This window comes from Myiozetetes cayanensis, unplaced genomic scaffold, assembly GCF_022539395.1.
Source record: "Myiozetetes cayanensis isolate MyiCay16 unplaced genomic scaffold, myiCay2020 scf3, whole genome shotgun sequence".
In the NCBI taxonomy this organism is placed as follows: domain Eukaryota; kingdom Metazoa; phylum Chordata; class Aves; order Passeriformes; family Tyrannidae; genus Myiozetetes; species Myiozetetes cayanensis.
The window spans coordinates 1,179,530-1,194,087 of NW_026087521.1; the positions used below are offsets into that span (position 1 = coordinate 1,179,530).

Below are 14,558 nucleotides of genomic sequence, written 5' to 3' on the forward strand. Positions count from 1 at the left end.
CAGGTGGGCGGCCCCCGCCAGGCTGTGCCCAGGGTGACAGAGCTGTCCCCGGGCCGTGCCAGGCCCCGCCGGGTGTGCCACCCTGTGCCACATGTGTGTGCCAACCTCTGGCACGTGTGTCACCCCGTGCCATGTGTGTGCCATCCCGTGTCACCAGCAGGGACAGGGACGGGCATGGGGATGGGACAGCGGGCACGGACAGCGCCAAGGACAGGCCCAGGGCCAGGGTGAGGGACGGGGACAGGGCCAGGACCATGGACAGGGACGGGGACACGGACAGGACCGGGGCCAGCGACAGGACCAGGGCCAGGGGCAGTGACAGGGTCAGGGCCAGGATAGTGACCGGACCAGGGACAGGGGCAGGGCCAAATCAGGCCCAGGGCCACCCCAAGAGGCTCCGATGCTCCGTGACTTTATTGACCCCTGGATACAGCGGCTCCGGGGTCCCCCCGCACTGGGGGGGGGCCACAGGCCTTTGTGGGGTCCCCGGGGTGCTGTGGGGTCCCCCCAGACGGTGGGAGGTCCCTTTGGTGCTGGGGAGTCCCCTTGGTGCTCGAGGGGTCCCCTTGGTGCTCGGGGGGTCCCCTCTTCCCGGCTCTGGGGGTACAGAGGGATACCCCTTCCCCCCGAAGCTCTGCAGTGCCAGGGAGGGTTTGAGGGAAATTTGGGGGGGTCCCCGCCCCCCATTTCTGGGGCATTTCATGAGGTCCCCGAACCTGCATTTCCAGAGAGGTTTGGGGGGGTTCCCACAGCCTCGTGGTGCCCGGGGGGGGAGTTTGGGTGTCCCTGCACCCCCATTTCCAAGGGCTCAGGGGGTCCCCACACCCCCCATGGTGCCCCGGGGGGATTTAGGGGTTCCCTGCCCCCCCCATTCTGGGAGGGTTTGTGGGTCCCCACACCCCCCTGTGCTCGGGGGGGGGAGTTGGGGCCCCCCCCCCATTTCGGGGGTCCCGGTGCAGCATTAGCAGCGACGCTGTCGGGGGGCCGGGGGGGTCCCCGCGGGCTCCGGGCGGGGGGCGCTGGCACGGGGGGGCCCCTCCTCAGTGCAGCCGCCTCTCGTCACTGGGGGCACAGAGAGGCCAGAGGGGGACCCCCAACCCTCACCTGAGGGGTGTGGTACTCTCAAATCCCCCCTGGGGGGAACCCACAAACCCCCCTGCCCTGTCCCCCCCCCACTGCCACCAGGACCATCAGATCCCAGCTGGGTGCCCCCCCTGCCCCCCCAAACCTCCCAGCTCCATTCAGGGGGGCAAAGAGGGGGGGTCTCCCCCAGCAAGAGACCCCTTAGACCCACGGAAGGGGGGGGGAGGTGAGTAGGTACTTACATGGCAGGACCGTGAAGCTGCAGCGTGGGGGGAGAGAGAGGGAGGGTTATGGGGGGCACGTTAGACACTCCCCAGCACAGATACCCCCACCCTGTCACAGTTATGTCCCCTAACGCCCCCCAGCACAGGGACCCTCACTCTGCATGGGGACCCCTCAAACCCCACCCTGATCCCGCTGCTCCTGGCCCTGGGGTCACCTGTGCCCCCCTGTGACCTCCTGACCCCACCCAACCCCCATCCCCCCCAAACCCTGTGATGGGCCCACTGCCCCCAGTCCAGTTCCCCTGGTCAATCAGAGCCCTGCTCACCCCCTGTCCAGCCAATCAGAGCCCTGACCAACCAACCAGACTGACCAATGACAGTCAACCAGCACTTCAACCAGCCAATCAGCATTTTGGCCAGCCACCAGCCAACCAATCAGCGTCCTGCTCAGTTAAGCAGCCAACCAACAATCAACCAATTAGCAGCTCAACCAGCTAACCAATCACAGCCAACCACCTGCCTGGTCAACCAATCACAGCCAACCACCATCCTGGCCAACCAATCAGCACCTCAGCCAGCCAATCACAGCCCCCCCAAGTTGCCCAACCATCAAGGGTCCCAAGGAAGCCCCGCCCCTCCCTCCAGCCCCGCCCCCATACAGCCCCACCCCCATACAAGCCCCACCCCCACACAAGCCCCAGCCCCATACAAGCCCCACCCCCATACAAGCCCCACCCCACACAAGCCCTACCCCCACACAAGCCCCACTCCCCAGGACTGGGTAACTGGGTGTCCCCAAACTGGGATAACTGGTAGCCCCCTGGACCCCTGAAATGGGGCCTTGTGTCCAAACCTCCCCAGCTCCTTCCAACACCCAGCACCCCAAAAGCCCCCCAGGATCCCCAGCTGTCCACAGTCCTGCCCAGAATCCACTCCAGAAAACCCCCCCAAAAAACCACCCCCAGAACCCCCAACCATCTCCAGCCTCCCCAAAAAATCCACCCCAGCACCCCCAAAAATCCCCAACCATTCCCAGCCCCACCAAGTCCCCTCCAGCCCTCCCAAACCACCTCACAGGCCCTGGTACCCCCTGACCCCCAAACACCCTCAGCCTCTCTAACCTTCCCTGGCACCCCCAAAATCCCCCCACAGCCACCCAAAACCTCCCCCAAACCACCCTCAAACTCCCTCAAACCCCCTTCCCCCCGTTCCCCACTCACGAGTGCAGCCCGTGCACCCCCCCCTCGACCTGCGCCGCCAACGTCCTGCGCTCGAACTTCAGCTCCCCCGCGTACATCATGGACCTGGGGGCGTGTGGGGGGGTCGGTGTGGGGCCCCCACGGCCCTGCTCGTCCCCCCTCCAGCCCCCCCACACCCACCTGAGCGCCGAGAGGCTCCGAGCCCCCAGGTCCTGGCAGCCGTGCTGGAGCCCGGCCAGCAGGTACGGCACGAACTTGTGGATGGAGCCCTTGTCCTGCACCGAGCCCGACACCCCCTGCGCCACCTTCACCGGGTCCCCTTCGCTGCAGGGGGGGTCACACGGGGCTGGGGGGGCGGCTGGAGGCTGGGCATCCCCCCCAGGGTGCCCAGCAGGTACCTGAAGTAGCGTTTCTGGCTGCCAGGGCCCTGCTCCATGGCGTCCAGGGACCCCATGCCCCGGTACTGCTTCAGCCGCACCCCCTCCGAGTAGAAGAACTCGCCCGGTGCCTCCGTGGTGGCCGCCAGCAGGGACCCCATCATCACTGCGGGGGACACCCCATCAGGGACCCTTGGGGCAACGGGGTGGGGGTGTGGCCACGAAATACCCACCAGGGTGGGCTGGGGGGTGTGGGACCATCACCAGAGTGGGCTGGGTGTGTGGGACCATCCCCAGGGTGGGCTGCGGGATGTGGGACCATGACCAGGGTGGGCTGGGGGCTGTGGGACCATCCCGGGGTGGGCTGGGGGTGTGGGACCATCACCGGGGTGGGCTGGGGGATGTGGGATGATCACTAGAGTAGGCTGGGGGTGTGGGACCATCACCAGGCTGGGCTGGGGGTGTGGGACCATCACCAGGCTGGGTTGGGGGACGATTCCCAGGTTGGGTTGGGGGCTGTGGGACCATCACCAGAGTGGGCTGGGGGATGTGGGACCATCACCAGGTTGGGTTGGGGGCTGTGGGACCATCACCAGGCTGGGCTGGGGGATGTGGGACCATCCCCACAGGGGAGACACCAGGATATGTTGGTGGGCACGGGATGCCCGTTGTAGAACCATCACCAGCATGGGCTGGCAACCATGAGACCCCCACCACTGCAGGCTGGGGGGCATGGGACCCCCCCAGGGTGGGCTAAAGATCATGAGATCTCCCCACCAGAATGGGTTGGCGCCCATGAGACCCCCTCAGGATGCCCCCCACGGGTGCCAGGTGTCCCCCACCCCCGCAGGTGCTGGGTGGCCCCCTTTGCCCTCCCTCCCCCCGGTGCCCCATTTGCCCCCCTGGGTCCTCCCCTTTGCCCTCCCCGTGCCCCCTCACCGGTGGAGGCCCCCAGTGCCAGGGCCTTGACGGCGTGCCCGGGGCTGCGGATGCCGCCGTCGGCGATGACGGGGACGCCGAAGCGTCGCGCGTACTCGGCCACGCGGTACACGGCCGTGGCCTGGGCGCTGCCACACGCCAGCACTGGGGAGGGGGACACCGTCAGGGCCACAGGGACAGCGGGAACAGGGGCACACGAGGGACGGGGACACACCAGAAGGGACAGGGACACTGCGGGGGGGGGCGTGCCAGGGGGTCCCTGTGTCATGTCGGGAGGTCAGGGGGGTCCCGGTACCACCCTGGGGGGCTGGGGGTTCCCAGGGTGTCCTGGAGGGTTCTGGGGTGTCAGGGTGGGTCAGGGGGTCCCAGTGGCATGTGGGGGGGGTTGGGAAGTCTGGGGTTCCCAGGGAATCCTGGGGCGTTTGGGGTATCCGAGGACCAAGGGGAATCCAGGGGAGCTGGGGGGGGGCTCAAGGGAGGTTGTGGTGGGGGGTCCCGGGCCGGTGTCACCCACCTTCCTGGGTGATGCAGATGGAGCCGCTGCCCATCCCCACCCGCAGCGCATCCACCCCCGCGTCAATCAGGTTCTTGGCCTGGGCCGCCGTCACCACTGGGGGACCCAAAAAATGGCACCCCAAATCCTGCCCTAGGATCCCCCCAAAACCTGCCTCACCACTGCAGGGGGGCACCCTGCACCCCAACGCTGCCCAGGGCACCCCAAATCCTGTCCCACCACTGGGAGGGGAGGGGGATACTCCAAATGCTGCTCCACCCTCCCCAAATCCTGCCCAGGGCACCTCAAATCCTGCCCCCCATTTCCCCCACACCCGTTTTGGGGTTTCCCCTATTTCCCCTGCTCACTGTTGCCCCCCCATGACCTGCAGCCCAGGGTGCCCCCTCCCGTTTTGGGGTCTCACCGTTGCCCCCCACAACCTGCAGGTCGGGGTACTTGGCCTTGATGTAGCGGATCATGCTGAGCTGGTACCGCGAGTTCCCCTGCGACGAGTCCTGGGGGGGGCCCAGATTTGGGGTACAGGGGTTGGGGGCAAAGTGGAGAGCAGCAGGTTGGGGCACACAGTGAGCAGGAGGGGTGCCCACTCCCAGGTGGGGGGAGCCCCAGTCATCTCACAAGATTTAGGGGTGTCCCCTAAAACTCCCCAGCTGCCCCAGTCCCCCCTGTTTTTGGGGTGCCCTGCCACACCCACCAGCACCACCAGGCTCCATCAGCACCAGCACCAGCAGCTCCGTCCCCATCCCTCCATCCCCATCCACTCTATCCCTCCCAAGTTTTTGGGGTCCACCAGTTTTTGGGGTCCCCCCACACCCACCAGCACAATGAGGTCGTCCCCTGACTGCACAAGCAGCATCAGCCCCCTGCCTGTCCCCATCCCGATCCCTCCAGCACCTCTGGTTTTGGGGTTCCCTATTTCCAGACCCCTCCATTTTTGGGGTCCCCCTGTTTTGGGGGGGTGCACCCACCAGCACCCCAAGATCCACCCCTGCCTGCACCAGCAGCTCCATCCCCATCCCCGCCCTCATCCCTCCATCCAAACCCGCTTGGTTTTCGAGGTCCCTCATTTCCAGCTCTCCCTCATTTTCAAGCCCTCTTGTTTTTGGGGTCCCCCATTTTGGGGTGTGTCTCCCCCCCGCGTTTTGGGGTGCACCCACCAGCACCACGAGGTCAGCCCCCGCCTGCACGAGCAGGTCCAGCCGGTACTTGTCGTCCTCGCGGGTGCCGATGGCGGCGCCGACCCGGAGCTGCTTCCGCCCGTCCTTGGAGGCCGCCGGGTGCTCCCGGTTCTTCTTCAGGTCCGTGCGGGCCATGAGGGCCACCAGCTCGTCCCGGCTGTTCACGATCGGCAGCTTCCCTGCGGGGACAGGGACACGGTCACCCGGGGGAGGCCACAGGGACGCGGGGACACGAAGGTGACCCCAGAGACAAGGATGGACCCATAGGGAGGCGACCCCAGGAGGTGACACCAAAGCTGGGGACAGGGTGACACGAAGGTACCCCCTCCATGGGGTGACAGAGGGGTGACACAGAGGTGACCCCCAGGACAGGGTGACGGAGGTGCCCCACACGGGGTGCCCAGGGTGACAGGTGTGACCCCAGGGGGGTGACAGGTGTCCCCCTCACCCTTCTTGCTGCGCTGCAGGATCTCATTGGCCTCTTTTAGGGTGACACCAGCCGGGGCCACCACCAGGTCCCTGCGCTTGGTCATCACCTGGGAACACAGGAACCTGCACGTCACTGGCACTGGCGCTGACACAGGCACTGTCATGGACACTGTCACTGTCATGGACGTTGTCACAGGCACTGTCACTGTCACGGGCACCGTCACTGTCATGGACACTGTCACTCTCATAGGCACTGGCACTGGTATCAGCACTAGTACTGACACTGTCTGTCACTGGCACTGTCAGCTGTACTGGTACTAGCACCAGCGCTGTCACCAGCACTGTCATTGTCCCTGACGCTGTCACTGTCACGGACACTGGCAGTGCCACCAGCACTGTCACAGGAACTGTCACTGTGTGTCACTGGCACTGTCATTTTCATTGCTGCTGTCATGGGGACTGGCACTGCTACTGTCACTGTCACAGACACAGTCACTGGCAGGGGCATTGTCACCATCAACAGCAGTGTCACTGGCACTGACACCAGGGGACCTGGGGCCACTGCGGGCAGCCCCCCTGCCCCACATCCCACTGTCCTCTGACCCCCCTCCTCCATCCCTGCCCCTCATCCCACCGTCCTCCAACCCTTCCCATCCCACCGGCCCACACCTGCCCCACCCGCCACGTCGCTGTCCCTCCCTGTCCCTCTGTCCCCCCCCTGCCCCCGCACACCTCAGCCAGGGGGGTGCCCCTGTCGCGCTCCCGCAGGAAGTCGATGTCCCGGGAGGTGACGATGCCCTCGAGCCGCCCCCCCAGCCGGCCTGAGTGGGTGACGGGGACCCCCGAGAAGCCGAGCCGGGCCTTGGCGTCCCACACGTCCCCCACGGTGTGCGTCGGGCTCATCACCAGCGGCTCCGTGATGAACCCCTGCTCGAACCGCTGTGGGCGGGGGGAGGGGGTCACCGGGGGACCCCCAGGAACAGGGGGACAAGGGGGGGACCCCAAGGATAGGGGCGGTGATGGCCACCAGCTCATCTTTGCTGGTCACCGGTGGCAGCTTCCTCAGGGGCTGGGACATGGGGGCTCAGGGGCATCTGAGGGGATGTCACGGGGTGGGGACCCCTCCCTTACCTTCACCTTCCGCACCTCGCTGGCCTGGAACTCGGGGGTGCAGTTGTGGTGGATGATGCCGATGCCGCCGTTCAGCTGGGGGGGAGCAATGCAAGGGGGCACAGGGAAGGCAAAAGAGGGGCCATGGGGGGCAGTGGGTTCCTGACCCCCAGCTGGGTGAGCAACACCCCTGCACGACCACATCCCCCCCCGTTTGCCCTTGTGCCCCTCTGAGACTGTGCCCCTCCATCGGGGTTCCCCCCATGTGCCCCCCTCCCTCCAGTCTGCCAGGGCTGCCCCCAGCCCAGACTCCCCATGTGCCCCCCCAACCCCTGGATGGTCCCTCAGAGCTCCCTTTCCCTCTCCCCAAGATGCCCCCACCTCTGAGAGTGCCCCTCCTCCTGTGTCCCCCTCCCATGCCCCCCAGTGCCCCCTGTGCCCCCCCGGGCTCACAGCCATAGCGATGGCCATGTCCCCCTCGGTGACCGTGTCCATGGGGGATGACACCAGCGGGGTCTTCAGGGTGATGGTTCTGGTCAGGGCCGACGTCAGGTCCTGGCGGGATGCCCCTAAAATCCTGACCCCGCCCTGAAACCCCCTGAGGGGGGGCACCCCCGACCCCTCCCTGTCCCCCCACACCCCCAAAAACGCAGGGACCCCACACCCACTGACTACACCTCAGAGGTTGGGGGTCCTCCGATCCCCTGGCACCCCAAAACCTGTTGAGACCCCCCCCCATGGGCATTCTCCACCCCAAAATCACGGGAGGGGGGGCCAAGGTGGGAATGGGGTCACCTCAGAGGGGTGTGGGGTGGCACAGGGGGGTCACCCGAGGGGTGCTCAGCTGGGGGAAGCACAGGAGGTCACCCCGGGGGAGTGCACAAGGGGGGCAGAGGGGTGTTACCCAGGGGGTCCTGGGCAGGGAGGGGGATCACTCACCACCTCATCAGCCGTGAAGTCGATGTAGCCGGGGAGGAGGAGGATGTCACTGTGGGGAGGAGGAAGGGCTGGGACCCTCCTTGCCCCTCAGATTGACCCAGACCCCCCCAAGGGGATTCCTGGATCCGTGAGGGAGACATCTGAGTTGGGGAAGGGAGGGGGGCAAACTGGGGGTCAAGGGCTTCCTGGGGGGAAGTCTGGGGGCTCCTGAAGGGTTTGCAGGGGATTGTCAGAGGGGGCCAGGTCGTTCCTAGAGGGCCTGGAGGTCCTTGATTGAGTCTGGGGTCCCTGATGGGAGTCCCTGAGGCTGCCTGGGGGAGTGTGGGGGCTTCCCTGGGGGTCTGGGCATCCTGAGGGTGTCTGGGGTTCCTGGGGAGGTCAGGTGGACTCAGGGAGACATCGGGGGGAGGGGGCAGGCTGTGCCTAGGGGGCTCTGGGGGTGCTTGTGAGGGTCAAGGTGTGCCGAGGGGGGGGGGTCAGGGGGTCACCCGCACTTGTAGGTGAGGCCGTCGGCGCAGGCGAAGAGCTGCTGGGCCGTCAGTCCATCCTCGGGCACGTACCCGGCCCCGCTGATCAGCTCCTGGGCCATGCTGGGGAGGCTGGCACCGAGACCCCTCACAGACCCTCTGGGATCCCCTCGGCACAGCCACGCTGGGGGAGGCTGGCCCCGGGACCCCCCCAAAACCCCCCGAGACCACCAACCCACCAGGGACCCCCGGCACGGCCATGCTGGGGGGGCTGGCACTGGGGACCCAGACCCCAACCCAGACCCCCCCATCCACACCAGGAAGCTCCCCAGGACTGCCCCCTTCCCCCTCTCGGGACCAGCACCGAAACCCCACCCTCACCTACGACTGTAGCCCTGACCCCCTGGGACCCCTCACCGGGACAGAGACCCCGCCTTGCACCCCCAGGGGAACCCAGACCCCACCCAGCACAAGGACCTCCTCAACCCCCTCGAGGCTGGTCGGGCCGGGCCGGGCCTGCTAGGTGTTCTGGTGCCTGGGGATCCCCGGGGAAGCCTGCTCCTCGTGGGGGCGTCCGTGGGGAAAGTCCCGATGCCGGGGAGTCCCTTAGGAGGCCCCTCTTTTAGAGGGGTCCCTGAGCGGTCCCGGGGTTCCCTATCCCGCTGGGAATTTCAGAGGAGGGAAGATCCCAGTCCCCAGGGGGGTCCTTCTCCCGGTGGGGGGTGCCGGGGGTCCCGTGGGGGTCCCGGTTCCCGCAGTGGCCCCGGTGCAGGGCGTGGCCGGTGGGCGTGGCCGGTGGTGGGTTGGGCGTGGATGGGGGCGTGTCCCTCCCTCGTGGGGCGTGTCCCTCCCTCGTGGGGCGTGGCCACGGCCGGGAGTGGCCGCCGCAGCCCCCACCCCCCTCCCAGCCTGCCCAGCGCCTCCCAGTAACCCCCACCCCGCCTCCCAGTGCCCCGGCACCGGCCCCAGCGCTCCCAGTAACCTCTCCCGCACCGCTCCCAGTACCCCCACCCCATCCCCTAGTAACTCTCCAGTAACCCTCCCTACATCCCCCAGCGCCACCCAGTAAACTCCCCAACATCCTCCAGTAAGCCCCCAGGCACTCCCCAATAACTCCCCAGTAACCCTCCCTACATCCCCCAGTGCCCCCCAGTAACCTCTCCTACCCCCCACTGTTGCCCGCCATTCCTCGGTAACTGCCAGGAGCCTCCCCCAGTACAGCCCAGGACCCTCCAGTACCTCCCAGTGCTGTCCCTCCACCTCCCAGTAACTCCCCGATACTCCCCCCAGTGCCCCAGCAGCCTCCCAGTACCCCTCAGTGCTGCCCACCCGCTACCCGGTGTCTCCCCCAGCACCTCAATAACCTCCCAGTAACTCCCCAGTGCTGCCCTCCCAGGCCCCAGTAACCCCCCAGTGCCCCTCCACCGTCGCTCCTCCATCTCCCGGTAACCTCCCAGTACTCCCCATTGCTGTCACCCCAGGCCCCAGGAATCTCCCAGTACCCCCACAGCTCCCCGCACGTCCCAGTGCCCCCAGTACCACCCATCGCTGCCCCCTCCTTACCCAGTAACCCTTCCCGTGCCCCAGTAACCAACCAGTACCCCCCCACTGCCATCCCGGCACCCTCCAGTAACCCCCCCATTGCCACTCCCCCCGACACAGTAACGCCCCAGACCCTCCCAGTACCCCCCACTACAGCCCTTCCATCCCCCAGTACCACCCCAGTGCCCGCCCCGGCGCCCCTCCAGCCGCTCGCCGTGCCCCAGTAGCCCCCCAGTGGGTCCCAGTAGCCCCGCCCGTACCTGGGCTGACCCTCGCCCATGGCGCTGAGCGCCGGGGAGGGCGGGGCGGGGGCGGGGCCTCCGAACCCCGCCCACGGACACGCCCACGGACACGCCCCGAGCTCCGCCCACCGGCGGCGAACGGTGGGGGCACCCCAAGAACCCGCCGTGTTCGGGGGACCCCCTTTTTTGGGGAGACGCCCTTCATCTGGTGAGCACCCCTGGGGTCGGGAGCACCCCCGGGTTGGGGGTCACCCTGCTGGGGGGCACCCCTCGGATTTGGGGGCTGCGGGGGCGCCCCCGTTTTTGGGGTACCTTTCTATTTTGGGGGCATTCTTGTTGAGGGAGGCGCCGCCAGCTGTAGGGACACCCCTCTATTTTGGGTGTACCTCTGGCTTTGGGGACACCCCTTCTTTTGGGTGCTTCCCTCTTTTGGACATGGCCCTTTTTTGGGGGGGGGGCTCCCTCCTCTATTTTGTGTGCCCCCATTGTTTGGGTGCCGCCCCTGTTTTGGGGTGCCCTTCTCTATTTTGGTTTCCCCTCCCCCCGCCCCTGGGGACCCTCAACTCCCCACCCCCTCCGCCGGGGCTGTTTGTGCGACCGCTTAATGAGCCCCCGGGGGACGGGGCGGCAAAACAGCCTCACCTGCACCTGCCTGCACCTGCCTGAGCCCCTGCCTGTGCTCCCGCCTGCCCCTGCCCGCACCCCGCGGGGAGGGGGCACCCCCATACCGACCCTGGGGGTGGGAGCCCCCCCAAAGCGGGCGCCAGGCCCCGGCAGGCGCCCCCCGCAGGCAGGTGCGGGCAGTGCAGGCAGGGGCAGATGCGCAGCCCCCAAGCCAGGGCAACCCCCTCGTCAAGGTGACCCCCGTGTCCCCAGGTAACCCCTCGAGCGCAAACAGAGCCCATCCTTGGCAACTCCACGGCACGGACCCTGCCACGGCACGGACCCCCACACCTCACGACACCCCCGGCACTGACCCCCTCACGGCACGGACAGACCCCCCCTTCTCCCGGGCACTGACCACAGCTCCCCCCGGCACCGCCCCCCTCACAGCACACCCTCCCTCCGGACGCCCCCCCGGCATTACCTGCCGTCCCCGTGTCCCGCGTGGGTCCCCTCGACATCGAGGGGGTCTGGACGGGCTTCCATGGCGTAGGAGGGGGTGGTCCCGTGGGTGCCGGGGGGTCCGTGGGTGCCGCTGCCGGCGGGACCCGGTGGCTTGGGGGGTGGGGCGGTGCCGCCCCTCGGCTCCGCCCACGTCCGGGGGGGGCTCGGTCCCGACACGGGGGAAACTGAGGCACGCGGGGGGGTGGGGGTGGGGGTCAGAGTAGGGTGAGTGGGACACGGGGGGCTTGTGTGTGTGTGCGTGTCCCCTGCAACCTCCCTGAGCCCCCCCCCCGGGGCCGGGGGGGGCGTGTCGCACTTTCAGCTCCTCCCAAACCACGGGGGACACGCGTGGGAACACGCCACGAGGGGGTCGTGGGGGGTTCGTAGCAGGGTCGTGGGGGGGTCTTGGAGTGTCTCCCCCCCCCCGTCCCCCACGGGCCATTTGCAGCCGCGGCAGCTGCCGGGGATTAGCGCGGCCGGGATTAAGGGGGGATTTGGGGCGGGATGGGTCATGGGGGGGGCGGTGCTGCTCCACCCAGTGTTCCCAGTATAAACCAGTATAACCCAGGTATCCCAGGGTGTCCTAGTGCTCCCGGCATAACCCAGTGCACCCTGCCAGCACGCGCCAGTATGCCCCGGTGTTCCAGTACACCGTGTTCCCAGTGGTCCCAGTGCAGCCTAGAATGCCCCACTCCATCCAGTGCATCTCAGTACATCCCAGTCCTCCCAGTCCACTCAGTTGTCCCGGGACATCCTAGTGCTCCCAGCACACTCCGGTGCTCCCAGTACAGCCAACGAGCCCAGTACACCCCAGTGCTCCCAGTACACCCCAGTATGCTCCAGTGCTCCCAGCACAGCCAACGGCCCCAGTACAGACAGCCCAGTGTGCCCCAGTGCTCCCCAGTGTTCCAGTGCACCCAGTTGTCCCGGTATCCCCCAGAGCTTCAGTGGGAGTGTTACCAGTGGGGGAGTGTCCCCCGTGGGGTTTGTGTCCCCAGTGCCGTGTCCCCCGTGGGGTTTGTGTCCCCCGCGGGGTTTGTGTCCCCCTCAGCCGCGCCGGCAGAGCCAGGACGGTGCCGGTGACTCCGGGGATTAACGCCCAACTCCTGCACAAGCCTCTTAGCAGGGGCCGCCCACGGCCACGGGGTCACGCGTGGGGGAAGGGCAGACCCCTCCCCAAGGGACCCCCATAGCTTCCACGGGACAACCCAGGGCCCCCAGGAGACCCCAAGACGCTCTGCCCAGGGACCCCCGTGGCACCCAAGGCCCACGCACCCACCCCCCGCGGGGCACAGGGACCCCACGGCACCCACTGGATCTCCATGGCACCCACGGGACCCCCACGGGACCCCTCCCCCCCATTGTAGGCATCGCAGGGCAGGGGCCGCTTAAGGGACGCGGCGCGTTTAAGGGGCGTGGTCATCACGGGCCACGCCCCTTGTGGGGGCGTGGTCACTGGAGGGAGCGCGGGAAACGCCACGTGGGGGCGCGCGGAGGGGCCGAGACCTCCTCGGTGACAACCCCAGTGACATCCCAGTGACCCCCCCCAGTGACAACCACTGACAACCAGTGACATCCCCCAGTGCGAACCCCGTGCATCCCAGTGACCCACGGGACGGCCCAGTGCCCCCCTCGGTGCTCCCCAGTGTATCCCAGTTCCTCCCAGTGCCCACCAGTGTCTCTCCGGCTCTTTATTGTTGTCCCACTCCAGCAGCCGCCGCCCCCCGCCCCCCTCAGCATTCGATGGAGTCCTCGAGCAGCTGCAGCAGCGGGGCGGGCACTCGGGGGTCCCCCCCCGGCCCCTCTTCCAGGCTCTCCTCGCTCACCTCCTCCAGCGCCGGCAGCACCCCCAGGGTGCCCCCCCGCCTGCCCCCGGGAGTGGGGCTCCCCGCGCCTCCGCAGGGCTCCCCGAGACCTCGCCCGGGCTGGGGGCGCGGGGGTGCTGGGGCTGGCGGGAGTGGGAGGCGGGGACCCCCGGGAGCCCCCTGGGAGAACCCCCGGCCGGCCCACGGAGTTGGCCTGTGGTTTGGGGGCGGGCGGGGGCTGGGGCCGGCGGCGCGGGGGCGGCGGCAGGAGGGGTGGGGGGCGGGGGACCTCGCCCACCTCGCTGTACCCTCGTTGGGGTAGTAGAGCCTGGGGGCTCGGGGGGGACTTGCCGGCTTGGACCTGTGGATGGGGGGTGCAGAGGGGTCAGGGGGGGCCATGGGACACGCCCCCGGCACAGGAAGCCCCCGTGGGACACCCGCGTAGCACCCTGACCTCCCCCATAGGATCCCACCCCCTACAGCACAAGGAATCTCCATGAGAACCCCCCATGGACCCCCCTAGTACTCCAAACCCTGCCCAGCCCAGGGAGCTCTGCTGTGGGAACCCCCCCTTGCACAGGGACCCCCACCCAGCACCCTACCCGGCCCATGGGCCACTCCATGAGACCCCCCCGGCTCCTCAAGACACCCCCAGGAACCCCCGTTGGATCACCCCAACACTCCGACCCCCCATGGGGCACCTCCAGCACCCCAGTTTCCCCCCTGGAATCCCCCAGGGCAAAGACGCCCCCCTTGGAGCCCCACGACCCTGACCTTGCCCCCACGGGACCAGCACAGGGACCCCCCCATAGGAACCCCCCCAGCATCCCGACCCTCTCCAGTGGACCCCCCCCCAGCACCCCAATCCTTGCCCAGCACCCCAACACAGCCCATGGGAGCCCTCCTAATGGGACACCCCCGGCACAGGGACCCCCTTTTTTGGGGGGGGGGGTTCAGGGCGGGTTGACTCTGCCTCTCCCAGCACCTCTCTGGGGGGTCCCCAATCCCCCCAGGGGGTCTCCCCCCCACTCACCGGCTGGAACCACCTCAGGCTCTGTGGGGGGGAAGGGGGGGGGTCAGCTGGGGAGACTGAGGCACGGGGGGCTCCCTCCTCCCAGCTCCCCAAAGGGGGGGGACCCCTTTTCCCAGCTCCCGACCCGGGAGGACCCCCTTTCCCAGTCCCCCACTCAGCAGACCCCTTCCCACAGCCCTCCAGCCCCAGGATCCTTTCCCACAGCCCCCCCAGACTCCAGGACCCTTTCCCATAGCCCCCTCAAACCCTCTTCCCAGCCCCCTCCCAGAGCCAGGGACCCCCTTCTCGTCTTCCCCCCAGAGCTGTGGCACTGGGGAGGGCAGGGTGGGGGTTTTGGGGGCCGGGAGGGTGTTTGGGGATGCCGGGGGAGTTG

At 68.0% G+C, this 14,558-nt stretch overlaps 1 protein-coding gene across 2 annotated transcripts; it reads right to left on the bottom strand.

Moving 5' to 3' along the window:
• Positions 1-396: 396 nt before the first annotated feature.
• Positions 397-10,296, bottom strand: IMPDH1 (inosine monophosphate dehydrogenase 1). Of its 2 annotated transcripts, none has more exons than XM_050325041.1 (16): positions 10,259-10,296; positions 8,484-8,579; positions 7,990-8,038; positions 7,504-7,605; positions 7,072-7,146; positions 6,673-6,879; positions 5,960-6,047; positions 5,491-5,690; positions 4,740-4,830; positions 4,337-4,432; positions 3,823-3,966; positions 2,905-3,049; positions 2,687-2,830; positions 2,557-2,611; positions 1,326-1,342; positions 397-1,062 (listed from the first exon to the last, which is right to left on the bottom strand). In XM_050325041.1, exons 1-16 carry the CDS (start codon positions 10,276-10,278, stop codon positions 1,041-1,043), a joined length of 1,551 nt encoding a protein of 516 aa, XP_050180998.1. In that variant the 5' UTR covers positions 10,279-10,296; the 3' UTR covers positions 397-1,040. The 2 variants fall into 2 exon arrangements, with proteins under 2 accessions (XP_050180998.1, XP_050180997.1); XM_050325040.1 differs by having other exon boundaries at positions 2,528-2,611.
• Between the last annotated feature and the right edge of the window lie 4,262 nt (positions 10,297-14,558).

Coding starts and splice junctions, on each gene's coding strand:
- IMPDH1 (XM_050325040.1), bottom strand. CDS start 10,278: ATGGGCGAGGGTCAGCCCAG. Junction 8,580..10,258: donor ATGGGCGAGGGTCAGCCCAG/GTACGGGCGGGG, acceptor CAGCCTCCCCAG/CATGGCCCAGGAGCTGATCA. Junction 3,050..3,822: donor GGCACTGGGGGCCTCCACCG/GTGAGGGGGCAC, acceptor TGTCCCCCGCAG/TGATGATGGGGTCCCTGCTG.